Raw genomic sequence first — 13,981 nt, 5'->3', positions numbered from 1 at the left:
GCATAATGTCAGGGAAGGAAATTCAATAGCGGCAACATGAAAGCCCAATGGGTTCTTGTGCTTTCATGCCAGCAATGGCTTTCTCATTGTTACTTCTATCGCTAAAGACCAACTATCAAGGCACTCTGAGCTCTAAAACCTTTAAGATATATGCACATTGAGGTAACTGAATCTTCAGGGTTTTGGACAGTTGCACTCATGTGCATCACAAAATCGGAAAAGGCACATAGTATGTTAAAATCTATGAAACACTTTCCATCAAAGCACAAGTTGGCAACTGGCTTTCAACATGAATTCTGACTTGTCCAACCACATAACATCATTTTGTAACTATACCTTTTCCGCCCATTACTCAGATGAATAATAAGATTATGTACTATGAATTGATCAAAAATAATTATTGTTCTGGTATCTGGGAATTGCAGGCTCTTTCAGAGAGCCTCCTTTAGTTTGTCATTCTTTTACAGGTGTAATCGAAAAGGACCTGAAAAACACTTCTAGCATCTTTCTCTTTGGGCAGCTTTAGAAAACGAGCTACCGTCTGAAAACCAGCATGTTGTCTAGACAATGAATCTGCCTCCAATTCTGGTTTCACCTCTTGCTTGGGAATCTTAGGTGGGTTTAATGCCCATTGCATTGCCCAGATTGCCAAAGGACGCATGTAACCAAGAGCCCTGTATCGGCCTTCTGTGTTCCAGCCTTCTGGGGTCTGAAAAGCATAGCTGGGAACAAGAAGAACAGTATAGCAAGAAAGGAATAAGGACAAATCTCACAAACACTGAAAAAGAAAAAGAAAAACAAAAGTACGAAACCATGTCCCACAATCTGAACACGTAAGTGCTAAAGCTTTAGGCGTCATCCATTTATTTAGTAGAAACACTAAGATTATTGAAGAGTAGTTCAATTTAATGTCAAAGATCAAACTCTAAGTTTTTTCAACTTGCCCATCAGAGTGCAGGATTAATCACTTAAATGAGTTATTAACTAAAATCAGGATAAAACAACAACAACAACAACAACAATTACTATGCCACAATCCCAAATTAGTCAGGAAGAAGATTATTCGTGATTGACGCACTGACATTAGATCTAGTGTTGACAGGAGACACTTTGGTTAGAAATTGTGTGACAAATGCCGAACAACTCTGTCCATCAAGGTTTAGACACATGGGAAGAATCACCCAGTATTTTTTGTTTGTTTCTGATGGGATTTAAATCTGGTCTTCAAAGTCTGCACCCACTGCATGAGAATCTCTAATTTTGATAGAACCTCATTTGTACTAAAATACCATTTATTAAGTAGCAGAATAAAAGGGACTATATGACGTTGAAAAGAGATCCACTAACCAAACAACCTAGGGACACTTTTTTTGGGTTTGGGGTGTAATTAGGGCGAGCAGATCGCCCCAAAAACCGTGTGTCTCCTTGTGTGCTGCTCATGCCATTCGAGATGGCCCAGCCCAACATTCATTTGCAAATCCTGTAGTAAAATTGAGACTACTCAAACCTCAGAAGCTAATTGGCGTGTAGGCAGCGTTGTTTGTTGTACTGTTGACTCTATCTATTCATGGAACTTCCTTATTTAATTTTCTACTTTATATAGGCTCGCTCCCTCTTTTTCCAAGAATTCATCTGAGGCAGCTAGAACAAATAAGTTTGGCCTGGGATTAGGCATGTGACTGCTGGTACTGGGACAAATATCAAAATAAGCAAAGTAAAAGAAAATGCATGTTACGAGCCTATAATGGAATCAATAGTTAGGGAATTGACAGTTATAACTGTTCTACAATAGTGCTCCCCAGGAATTTTCTTCGTAAAAGAAAAGGAAAATGAGACATATGGATTTAGATGAGGAAGCAAACACTGTCATCCTTTAAATTCCAATTTCCCAATTTCTACAAGGCCAGTTTCTTCTGCTAGCAATGTAAAAGAACAGAGCAATAACAGTTCCATGCTAGTATATGGTGATCCTTTACTGGATAAGGGATCAATTGAAAATTTTGTTGCAGCATATTCAAACTCTTATAATTGCTGGAGGATCCAAATTTCCCTTTCCACATTTCATCCTTGAGGACAAGGTCACTTCAAACAATGAAGTTGTTAGTTTGATAGTTAAATAGTAGTATATAACCCTAATCCCATATGTATTAGGAGTAGGACATGTATTATATATATAGGGCTCATTGTATCATTGTCAATTTTAATCAATAATATATTTTCTCCTGTGCTTTCTCACATGGTATCAGAGCTTCACTGAGAAAATTATCGCTGTGCGTCATTCCAACGACTTCCGGGAAGAAAGACCTCGTCGCCGTGCAATTTTCCGACGACTTAAGAGGTTGTCCGTAACAAAATCACTTTCCGTTGGTGTTGTGCAAAAACCAACACCACCATAGGGTTCCCAAGGCTTAGGCAACCAAACCCCACCAAAGATCTCCGGCAACAGACCTCTCACGCGCGGACCAGAAGTCTTTTTTTCCAGCGAGTTTTTCCCCATGCGCCGGCGCGTGGCCTTTTCCCGGTCAAATTTCAAATTTTTTCCTTCAGACAGCCTGTTCGCGTGGCCTTTCCGAGCCTATCCATCAAGTTTACATCAGATTCCAACGACTTTTTTATTTTCCAGCGAGCTACAGTGTTTCCGGTGAACAGTAACAGTGAAACAGTGATTTCCAAACAATTTTCTGACCTTTTCCGGCGTGAACATTATAATGTCATTCTTATTATAAGCCTTTGACTCACAATTCGTTGGAATGCATTAAATCCAATCCAGATGGTTTCTTTATCGGATTATATTGAGTTCCTTCAGTACAAAGCACGTAAACAGACATCTTCAGGATTAGCCTCCGTTGTTCCAACAAATAGTAGCATGACTTGTGTCTCCCAATCTTCACCTTCTGAGTCTTGGGTCATTGATTCAGGTGCATCTGATCATATTTCTGGTAACAAATCTCTTTTCCCTAGTATCTCATATTCTCAATCTCTTCCAACTGTCACAATGGCCAATGGTAGAGGTGTTCAAAACCGAAAACCGAACCGAAACTGAAGCTTATTGGCTTATTGGTATCGAGTTAACGGTTTAACGGACGGGGAACGGATTGAAATTTTTTATTAACGGCTTATCGGTTTGGGGACGGATTATTCAATTTTCTTAACAGATAATCCGTTAACCCATATATATATATATATATTTATATATATATATATATATATATATATATATATATATACACACACACATATAACGGATATATTTTTATCTATATATATATATATTAAATAATCAAAAACCTTTCTTCCTCCAGTACTCTATCAAAATGAATTAGAATAAAAGAAGCCAAATAAAAGGAGTCATCTAACTGTGACAAAAGACAGAATTTGTTGTCTGAAACAAGATAACAACACCAGTTACACCACTGCTTCATCAACTTTGCCTGGGTTTTAAGGCATCCTAGAATTCTAAGTATGACGAACATTTGTTTTAACAACGGCCAATTGGAAATCTTTCACATGGACTAAGGCCAATGTGCATAAACATAAATAATATTCTAGACTGATGATTTATCCATCACGGTGTCTCTTCTGCTTCGTCCCTCTTAGTATGTCGACCACAAATTTAAACATACAGAGACTAAATTTTATTTTATTTTGATTGAATTAGGCCGATAAACCGCCCGATAACCACCCGATAAGAGCTAAACCGATACCAATCCGCCCGATATCTTATCGGGTGGCTAGCAGATTAATACATTTAAAAGCCGATAACCGATAAGCCAAACCGTTAAGAGTAAATAACCGCCCAATTCGCCCGATAAGCAGCTCTAGCCAATGGGTCTCAAGCCATGGCAACTGCAATAGGTCAAGCAAGTCCACTTCCTTCCTTACCTTTAGACTCAATTCTTTATGTTCCTGGTAGTCCTTTTAATCTTATAGTCGTTAGTCGCTTAGCCAAATCACTTAAATCTGTTGTTTTATTCCTTGATGACTTTGTTTTTATACAGGAACGCAGTACAGGGCGGATCATTGGTACCGGACGTAAATCAGATGGACTTTATTACCTTATCTTTGCAAAATCACATGGATTCGCATCTTGTCTTCCTCCAATAACTTGTCCCGTTACTGATTCGCCAGATTTATTACATAAACGGTTAAGACATCCCAGTGTCAAAACTTCAGAAAATAGTACCTGGCTTATCTCAATTGTCCACTCTAGAGTGTGAGTCGTGTCAGCTCGGTAAGCATACCCGCTCCCATTTCCCGCGACGTCTTGATAATCGAGCAGAGTCACCTTTTACTTTAGTCCATTCAGATGTTTGGGGTCCTAGTCGGGTTAGTTCTACCGTAGGATTCCGCTACTTTGTTAGTTTCATTGATGATTATTCCAGGTGCACTTGGATATTTTTGATGAAAAATCGATCTGAGTTGTTTTCTATTTTCCAGACTTTCCACGCTGAAATTCAAAATCAATTTGGGGTTTCTATCCGCACATTTTGTAGTGATAATGCCCTAGAGTATTTGTCTTCTCCATTTCAGCAGTTTATGAACTCCCAAGGGATTATTCATCAAACATCTTGTCCGTACACATCCCAACAAAATGGGGTAGCTGAAAGAAAGAATAGACATCTTATTGAAACTGCTCGTACCCTACTCATACAATCTCATGTTCCGCGACGTTTTTGGGGGAATGCAGTTCTTACATCTTGTTATCTTATTAATCGTATGCCATCTTCAGCTATCCAAAATCAAGTTCCATTCTCTGTCCTATTTCCCCACTTACCTTTGTTCTCTCTACCACCCCGTGTCTTTGGGAGTACGTGCTTTGTTCATGACCTTACTCCAAGAAAAGATAAGTTAGCTCCGCGTGCTCTTAAGTGCATATTTCTGGGTTACTCGAGAATGCAAAAGGGATATCGATGTTATTCTCCTGACCTTCAGTGATTTCTTATGTCTGTTGATGTTACCTTCTTTGAAACTCAATCATACTTCACAGGTCCAGTTAATCACTTAGATATTTCTGAGGTGCTACCCGTCCCTTCTTTTGGAGATTCAGTCCCTATCTCCCATTCATCTTCCTCTATAGCTCCACCACCTACAGTTCTAGTTGCAGTTCCACTACCTATAGCTCCAGTGCCACCACCTAGTCTAGTTCAACCTTCTATAGCTCCACCATTCCTGACTTATCATCGTCGTCCGCCCCCAGCATCAGGCCCAGCTGATTCACGTCTTGCACCTGACCCTCCTAATACTGTGGACTTGTCTCCTCTTAATCACCGATTGCACTACGAAAAGGTATACGGTCCACACTTAACCCCAGTGTTTTGGAAAGCGTTAAGCGCAAAAAACGACGAGGCCTCGCTTCACAGAAGCGAGAAGCAAAACGCGCGCTTTTTTGCTGTGAAGCGCAATTTAACACATAAATAAAAAAAAAATAGGCATAGATAAATGGCTAAGAACTCATTAAAAATAACATATTAAGCAAATGTTTGAATTCATGAATCAAGAAGCAAATAATAGATACTAAAACTAGATAGTGAATAATCCTAAAAAGTCATAACATATTAAGCAAATGCAAAACAAAATCACAAAAGGAGCAACATCCTATTTTTCAACAAGATCTCCAAACTCTTGAAGTGTCATCATGTTCGAGTTATTATATTGGTCATCATCATCTTCTTCTTCATCGGAGGCTTCATTAATTAGGGTTCTACTTGTACATGTACTTATACTTGTAGATACTCTTTCTCTGCTCCTTAAAGTACTTCCCCTAAAACCATAAACATTCTCTTCAACTCCACTTGCCATAGCAACATGACCAAAAGTGAGACCTTCTCCTTCAAACACTTCTTCTTCATGATTTTTGGTGCCTCCGGTTAACCATTCATTTGCTTCATCAATGTTATCCAATAAAATTGGATCAATGATATTGCGAGCTTTGTAACGACGAGCCAATGTTCTATTATATTTTATGAACACAAGATCATTGAGTTTCTTTAGCTCAAGCCTGTTCCTCTTCTTAGTATGAATCTGCATAATAAGATGTAGAAAGTAACTAAGAGGAGTACTTAGGACAATTGAGATAAACTTTAATTTAGTAATAATATAATATAGCTTCTCACATGTTCATAAACACTCCAATTTCTCTCGCATCCGGATGAGCTACAAGTTAAGCTTTGAACTCTAATAGCAAATTGTTGCAAGTTTGGAACTTCATAACCAAATTGCATCCACCATTCAACTGTAGAAGTATTATTTTAGAAGTTAATAACTTGAAAGTTAAAGCTCTAAAGAGTAAAACAATTGAAAAAAGTTGCTCACGTGGTGCCAATTTGGTTCTGCCTCTAATGGCCAAAGCTAATCCAAGAATTCCATCAGCTGCATATACACACCAAGCTCTTGCCCTATTTTGTCTTGCATCGCTTCATCTGGCACCAACTTTGCAACACATGCATGATACCCCTTCCAAACGTTTAAATCTAAAGTCTTGTTCTCATTGTTTGTGTAAAACAATCTGGGGTTCAAAATATGCCCTGCTGCATGTAAAGGTTGATGAAGCTAATCATCCCACCTTTTATCAATGATTTCAAACACTCTCTCATATTTCCTCCTATCATGATCAAATGCCTTCTCAATAGCTTCTTTAGCCCTATCCATGGCTTCATAAATGTATCCCATTGGTGGTTTTTTCTCCCCATCCACCAAACGAAGTACAATAACCAAAGGATTACTAACTTTAAGTGCTTGAACAGTGTCATTCCAAAAATATGGACCAATAATAAATCTCGCAACTTCTTTCCCAAGAGCTTCCTTTGCATAGATACTCTCACTCCATTCGGTTGACAAGAACAAGGTTCGCAAATTTTGCTTTTGCAGGTAAAAGCTATGCAAGGTCAAGATAGTTGTTGCGAATCTTGTCTTAGCCGGTTTCACTAAATTTCTTTATTTTGTGTATCTCCTCATCATGTTGAACATAACGGCCTTTGACTAATGTAAGAATGTATCTTGATCGCCTTAGCAAAAACTGTAGGAAGTCAAATTTCATAGTTAATAAGTATAAGCAATTAACATGAACGTTAAAAACTTAAAATAGAAAATAAGAACCGCTTGTTCGCCTGTAGAATATGGGGCTAACTTGAAAATGTCACCAAACATCTAGTTGATACAATGTGCAGCACAAGGAGTCCAATAAATATTTGAGAAAACTCCTTTCAACGTGTCACCCGCTTTTTGATTCTCACTTGCGTTATCAGTGACAACTTGAACCACATTTTCCGGTCCAACTTTCAATATTGTCTTCTCAAACAAGTTGAACATTTTATTGGAATTGGTTGAGGAGTCACTAGCATCATAAGATTCAAGAAACACACTACCTCTCGGAGAATTCACCAAAACATTAATGACCATTTTTTCATTTTTTGCAGTCCATTTGTCCATCATAATGGAACAACCATAAACTTTCCATTGCGCCTTATGCTCCTCGACAATCTTGTCTGTCTTCTCCACCTCCTTTTTTAGACAAGGAACTCTTACTTCGTGATAGGTAGGGGGTTTCATTCCCGGGCCATATTGGCCAACGGCCTCAATGAATTCACCAAAACTATCGGGTGTAATTCACACAATTAAAAGGGAGCCCCGCATCATACATCCACCTTGCAAAAGCAGCTACAACACGCTCCTTCAAACTCTTCCTACAAGATTCTAGGTCAACAGCTTCACCCTTTCTCTTTTCATTTGGTTTTTGTGAGAAAAAAAGATTAAGAGGACATTTCACATTGCTACCGGCGGTGGATGATCCACTTCCACTTGTTGAATTCTTTCTTTGAGATTTAGAGGGAGGTGGCCTCATTATATCATTGACTTCAAGGTCATCCTCATCCATTTGACTATATTCATCAAGAAGATTAATCATAGATGCTCCATGGCTCATTGGATTTTTTAACTCATTTTTTTTCTCAACATAATCTCACATTTCTTTCTTAATAGTATCCGGAACACTTGGACATTCTTTGACATCTCTAAAACCATCGATTAGATGTCTCTTGTGACGATGTATTCCACCGTTATAAATTTTTTGACAAAAGATACATTGCACTCTTGAGTTATTATTGCCAACTACAACTCCATACGCCCAAGCTGGATCTCTTTTTTGGCTTGATGCCATTGAATAATCAAATTAAATTTACTACAATCAACAACCAAAAAAATAACAATTAATTCACAGAAGAAAATAGAAAACAGAGCATAAAGAGCACTTTTAATAACAGAAAACAGAGCATAAAGAGAGCATAACAGAAGAAAACAGAGCATAAAGAGCACTTTTAATAACAGAAGAAAAAGAAGCCGTTTAGGGAAAAAAATGAGCGCTTAAAAAGTGAAAAAAATTGAAAGAAGAACAGAAGAGAAGAAGAATAATAGAAGAAGACTAGAAGAAGAAGAAGAACAGAAGAAGAAGAAGAAACTTACCAAGATCTGGAGAAGAAGTCATTGGAGCAGCAGTGGTCGTCGCTGGAGTTCGCTGGAGAAGACCTTGAAGAGCGTATGTTTTGGTAACAGATGGTTTATTTGCCCAAAATTTTTAAAAAAGCCCTAGCTGATGCCTTCTGCTCGCTTAAGCGAGCTTTTTCTCGCTTTTTCTAACGCGTCGTTTCTCGCTTAAGCGAGAAAAGCGCACGCTTTTTGAATGTGAGTCACCTTTTTAACAGAAAAGCGCTACCACTGCGCCTCGCGTCGCTTCATCGCTTAAAGCGAGAAGCGAGCGCTTTTAATAACACTGCTTAATCCTAATCCTCATTATGTCGGTTTAAGTTATCATCGTCTCTCATTATCCCATTGTGCATTTGTGTCATCTTTGTCCTCTGTTTCCATCCCTAAGTCTACAGGTGAAGCACTGTCTCATCCCGGATGGCGACAAGCTATGATTGACTAGATGTCTGCTTTACATATGAGTGGGTCTTGGGAGCTTGTTCCTCTTCCTTCGGGTAAATCGACTGTTGGTTGTCGTTGGGTGTATGCAATCAAAGTTGGTCCATATGGCTAGGTTGATCGACTTAAGGCTCGTCTTGTTGCCAAAGAATATACTCAGATATTTGGACTCGATTACAGTGATACTTTCTCTCCCGTGGCTAAAACTGCATCAGTCCGCCTTTTTCTATCCATGACTGTTGTTCGCCATTGGCCCCTTTATCAGTTGGACATTAAGAATGCTTTTCTTCACAGTGACCTTGAGGATGAGGTTTATATGGAGCAACCACCTGGTTTTGTTGCTCAGGGGGAGTCTAGTGGCCTTGTATATCGGTTGCGCCGGTCCCTCTATGGTCTAAAGCAGTCTCCTCGAGCCTGGTTTGGTAAGTTAAGCACAATTATTCAGGAGTTTGGCATGACTCGTAGTGAAGCTGATCACTCTGTATTTTATCGACATTCTGCTGCAAATCTCTATATTTATATGGTCGTTTATGTTGACGATATTGTTATTACCGGCAATGATCAGGATGATATTAGTAAGTTGAAGCAACATCTCTTTCAGCACTTTAAGACTAAGGATCTGGGCAGATTAAAGTATTTTCTGGGTATTGAGGTCGCTTAGTCTAGCTCAGGTATTGTGATCTCACAACGGAAGTATGCCTTAGATATTCTTGAGGAGACAGGAATGACAGGTTGTAGACCTGTTGACACTCCGATGGATCCGAATTCTAAACTTCTGCCAGGACAGGGGAGCCTCTTAGCGATCCTGCAAGATATAGGCGGTTGGTTGGTAAATTAAATTACCTCACGGTGACTAGACCTGACATTTCCTTTCCTGTGAGTGTTGTGAGCCAGTTTATGGATTCTTCCAGTGATAGTCATTAGGATGTAGTTGTCCGCATTCTTCGGTATATAAAATCAGCTCCAGGCAAAGGCTTATTGTTTGAGGATCGAGGCCATGAGCAGATCGTTGGATGCTCAGATGTTGATTGGGCAGGATCACCTTCTGATAGACGTTCTACGTCTGAATATTGTGTCTTAGTAGGAGGAAATTTGGTGTCTTGGAAGAGCAAGAAACAAAATGTGGTTGCTTGGTCTAGTGCAGAAGCAGAATATCGAGCAATGGCTATGGCCACATGTGAGCTAATTTGGATCAAACAGTTGCTCAAGGAGTTGAAATTTGGTGAGATTAGTCAGATGGGACTTGTGTGTGATAATCAAGCTGCTCTTCATATTGCGTCAAATGCAGTGTTCCATGAGAGAACTAAACACATCGAGATTGACTGTCACTTTGTTAGAGAAAAGATACTCCCGGGAGATATTGCTACAAAATTTGTGAAGTCGAATGATCAGCTTGCTGATATTTTCACCAAGTACCTCACTGGTCCTCGTATTAGTTGTATATGTAACAAGCTCGGTACATATGATTTATATGCATCAGCTTGAGGGGGAGTGTTAGTTTGATAGTTAAATAGTAGTAAATAACCCTAATTCCATATGTATTAGGAGTAGGACATGTATTATATATATAGGGCTCATTGTATCATTGTCATTATCAATCAATAAGATTTTTCTCCCGTGCATTCTCACATGGTATCAGAGCAATCGTGAGATATTTATCGATGTGCATAAATTCCAGCGACTCCGGGAAGAAAGAAATTCAAACAGGGGCGGATCTATTAAGGATGGAGGGGGTGCATCGGCAAAGTCTCAACTTTGGCTCCCAAAGATGGGAGTTTGATCCCAGTCATGTGCACTGTTTATCATTTATTCCGTTTGCTGCCTTTAGGACAAGGAGACGGCTTCTCCTCTGTTTTCTTTCTTTTTCGGCAGTTCCTGATGATCTTTTTCTTTCAATTAATTCCTATTGACCTTTTTCCTTTTATTAATTCTTGGTAACTCTCTCTTTCTTCTTCTTTATGCTATCAAAATCTCATATTACCCCATTTCAACTTTGCATTATTTTGCTTGTATCTACCATTATCATTTATCAATAGATAGTGAAAAACCCTTTTTTCTAGGAGAGCAGTTTCAGTACAACTTTTATTCGTTCCATTGGTTTGTCTATAAAACCCGAAAAGACGAATAACCCAAAAACAAACTGAAAATAGGTCAAACCGAACCGATGTATACACTATTTGAGCCGTGTAAATATTCACTATGCTAAAAACAATGTGACACCCTGAACCTCCAAATCCAGCCTTTGTTTCCAAATTCATTTGCTGATTTTGTTATTGAAAGTCTTCCTCTCTCTGGAAAGCTCTGTGCAATTATTGACACTTCTGTACAGGAGTAATTCCCATCCCTGTTTCTTAAGAAGTTTCTGTCCTTTCTTGTTTTCATCATAACAGTAATGTCTCAGAAAATTAGAAAATCCGAGTCTTCTAAGAAGTGTGGGAGAAGAATTGCTACTGAACAAAAACTACTGGGAGATCCATAACATCAATCAATTGGAGAGGGAGAATTTAGAGGAAAAAAGAAGAAAAAGTTCATATTTTAATAACCCGATGATTAGGGGAAAAAATCCTATTAATTTCAAAACTTGAAATGCAGTTATAACTCTCAATTCCCTAACTATTGATTTCATAATTTGGCTCATAACAAAATACATTCAACTTGGCCTCCGTGAAAGAATTTGAGCACCCAACCTAAATCATTAAGACAATGGGTGGGGTACCCCAGGATATCATAATCCCTTTCAAAATCCTTACACAACCAATGTACAATTTTATTATCCAACAACACCTTCCTCCACGTGTAACACAATTCTAGGATTGACACATGACTTTGAAGACTTTTTTTCATTCTTTTTTTTTTTTTTTGGAGAAGACTGAAGAGTGGACTTGAAGTGAAGAGATAGGCTGAATAGAATTAAGTCTGGAGACTTGAAGACTTTTATTGCTTTTTTTGGGGAGTAAATCTGAAGACTAGACTTGAAGGAGGGAGAGAGAGAGAGAGAGAGTAGGCTCAATGGGCCAAGGAATGGGTATGGAGAAAAGTTAGTGTCTCGACCGGTTGAACTGAGAGAGAGAAGCCCATAGAAAAAAAAAATTTACTAATGTATAGAGAAAATGACTCTGAAAGTGGGCTTACCAAAGTTTGGCTATGATATCATGTTAAAGCAATCCGAACATCCGACTCAAAACCTTAAAGCAATGGTGGAGCAGCTATGTTGCTCGGACTCTCCGAAAATATTGTCGGGTGCGTGCTGGATTCTCCAAAAGCAGTGTATTTTTGGAGAATCCGACACGGGTGCGGCAGTATTTTGAAGAGTCCGCGCAACATAGTGGAGCAGCCCAATAGATTATAATCCCCTTTAGGGACAATTGTATTATCTAACAGCCTGAAATACTTCGTACCACTATGCAAAGTTTTAGCCCTAATTCTTGAAGTCCAATGACCAAAAGCATACAAAACATAGATTTTTAAAGTTGAAGTTGCCTTAAACAAATGAAGAAAAGAACAGGATCTTCGCTTACCCAAAGCCATCTTCAGACCAAACGGTTTCGTAGACTCCAGCTGCAGTTTTAAATCCCATATCAGCCATGTCTTCATGAATCATGGCTGCCGCAACAGCATATGTAACTCCAGACCATATCTCCCTTGATTGCAAACTAGATGAGTCAGGCTCTCCATTGGGCCGCATCCCATTCACTGCTCCTCGTTTCCCATCCTTGACCTTCATGACATTGAAATTGAACACTGTCTCAAATGTAGTTTTAGCTTTTTCTTCATCAACAATTGGTAGAAGACCACATGCTCGAGCGTACCTACAGATAAAGCAAATGGTGATCATGAAAGAAGAAGAGGCACCATAACTTAATCAAATGCATCACCTACATTGGTATAACAGAGACATGATCCGTGTGGAATGCACATAGGAGAATGCAGGGGCATGTACCACAAAATGAAAAGAATGGTGCAGAAAAATAATGATCCAATAAATGGAATGACATAAAAACAAATGTTTAAAACGTTGAAGAAAAACAAGGGTGACATTCTGTTTCAATATTTATCCTTTGGTCTTGATATATATATATAAAGAGACTCCAACACATACCATTGTCCAGCCAACTGATCAGCTTGAATGGACGAGCTTACGGCACTGCCACTATTATCGTAGTTAAAGTAAGAACCATTCCACAATTTTTGATAAACTTCCTTTGCTTTCTGAAACTTAAACCAAAAGTAGTCTTCAGAACCCTTGTCACCAACTTCTCGAGCTAAGGCTGATGCAGCCTGCAAAGCTGCCACCCATAGGCCACCACTGTATGCACTCACACCAGAGACAGACCATACATCATATGTCTGATCAGGAAATCCTTCATTTTCTATCATCCCATCCCCATCCTTATCAAATTGATCCATGAAAGCCATTGCCATATACACAGATGGCCAAACAGCTTCGACAAACTTTTTATCACCTGTCGCAACAAAATCCCTGTAAACTTGAAGAACAAATTTTGGATTCAAATCTTTCCACCTATCTGTGTTATACAGGCAATAGTAATTTACTTCAAACCATGGATCATCCATTCCAATATCATGAGGAACAGCGCCAAGAACTTTCCTTGTCGCAGACATTCCATCATCCAAGAGCAATCTCTTACTTGGATCATGCATCATCACAGCAGCTGCAAAGTCTCGTTGTATGCTAAGTTCAAGTTCTGGGAATAGCATAGTCAAGGCAAAAGATGCATAAAAATGAACATCATATGTGTTACACATATAATATTCAATCCCTTCAAGATAGAGGAACTGGCCAACATTTTCCTCTCCCTTCTGAAGAAGATTTGTCCCGACAGCAGCATTTACTGAGACAGGAGTTTGAAGTTCATCAAGCACCGAGCCCATCCTTTCAAGAATGAGAACAGCAGTATCATCTGACTGGGTTGGATCAGCACTTACTTTTACATCCAAACTAGATCTATCTATGGAAAATCTTTTCCCAATTGTTGATAATTTTTGAACTGGTGGCAATCCATCTAAAAATTAAAATAAAAAAAAAAAGAACATGAATGCTACA

The 13,981-nt window shown here is 38.9% G+C and overlaps 2 protein-coding genes across 4 annotated transcripts in view; both read right to left on the bottom strand.

The window, feature by feature from the left end:
* Nucleotides 1-232: 232 nt before the first annotated feature.
* Nucleotides 233-13,981, bottom strand: part of LOC107786670 (uncharacterized) — a 30,857-nt gene continuing 17,108 nt past the window's right edge. For 2 of the 3 annotated variants that reach the window (XM_075217527.1, XM_075217528.1), the window contains exons 18-20: nucleotides 13,016-13,940; nucleotides 12,435-12,725; nucleotides 233-722 (exon numbers count right to left, since the gene is read on the bottom strand). In XM_075217527.1, the coding sequence (XP_075073628.1) occupies nucleotides 446-722; nucleotides 12,435-12,725; nucleotides 13,016-13,940 (1,493 nt within the window). In that variant the 3' untranslated portion in view covers nucleotides 233-445. Of the gene's footprint in view, nucleotides 723-11,023; nucleotides 11,288-12,434; nucleotides 12,726-13,015; nucleotides 13,941-13,981 lie in introns of those variants that run through there. The other variant, XM_016608186.2, reaches the window with a different exon arrangement.
* Nucleotides 3,311-8,421, bottom strand: LOC107786671 (uncharacterized). The gene is made up of 2 exons (XM_016608188.2): nucleotides 6,114-8,421; nucleotides 3,311-6,021 (listed from the first exon to the last, which is right to left on the bottom strand). The coding sequence occupies exons 1-2, from the start codon at nucleotides 6,219-6,221 to the stop codon at nucleotides 5,596-5,598; spliced, it is 534 nt and encodes a 177-aa protein (XP_016463674.1). The 5' UTR covers nucleotides 6,222-8,421; the 3' UTR covers nucleotides 3,311-5,595.

Source organism: Nicotiana tabacum, chromosome 7 (genome assembly GCF_000715075.1).
Source record: "Nicotiana tabacum cultivar K326 chromosome 7, ASM71507v2, whole genome shotgun sequence".
Classification (NCBI taxonomy): Eukaryota; Viridiplantae; Streptophyta; class Magnoliopsida; order Solanales; family Solanaceae; genus Nicotiana; species Nicotiana tabacum.
Note: the sequence above shows the minus strand (reverse complement) of the source record. Positions and strands in the feature narration are given on the sequence as shown.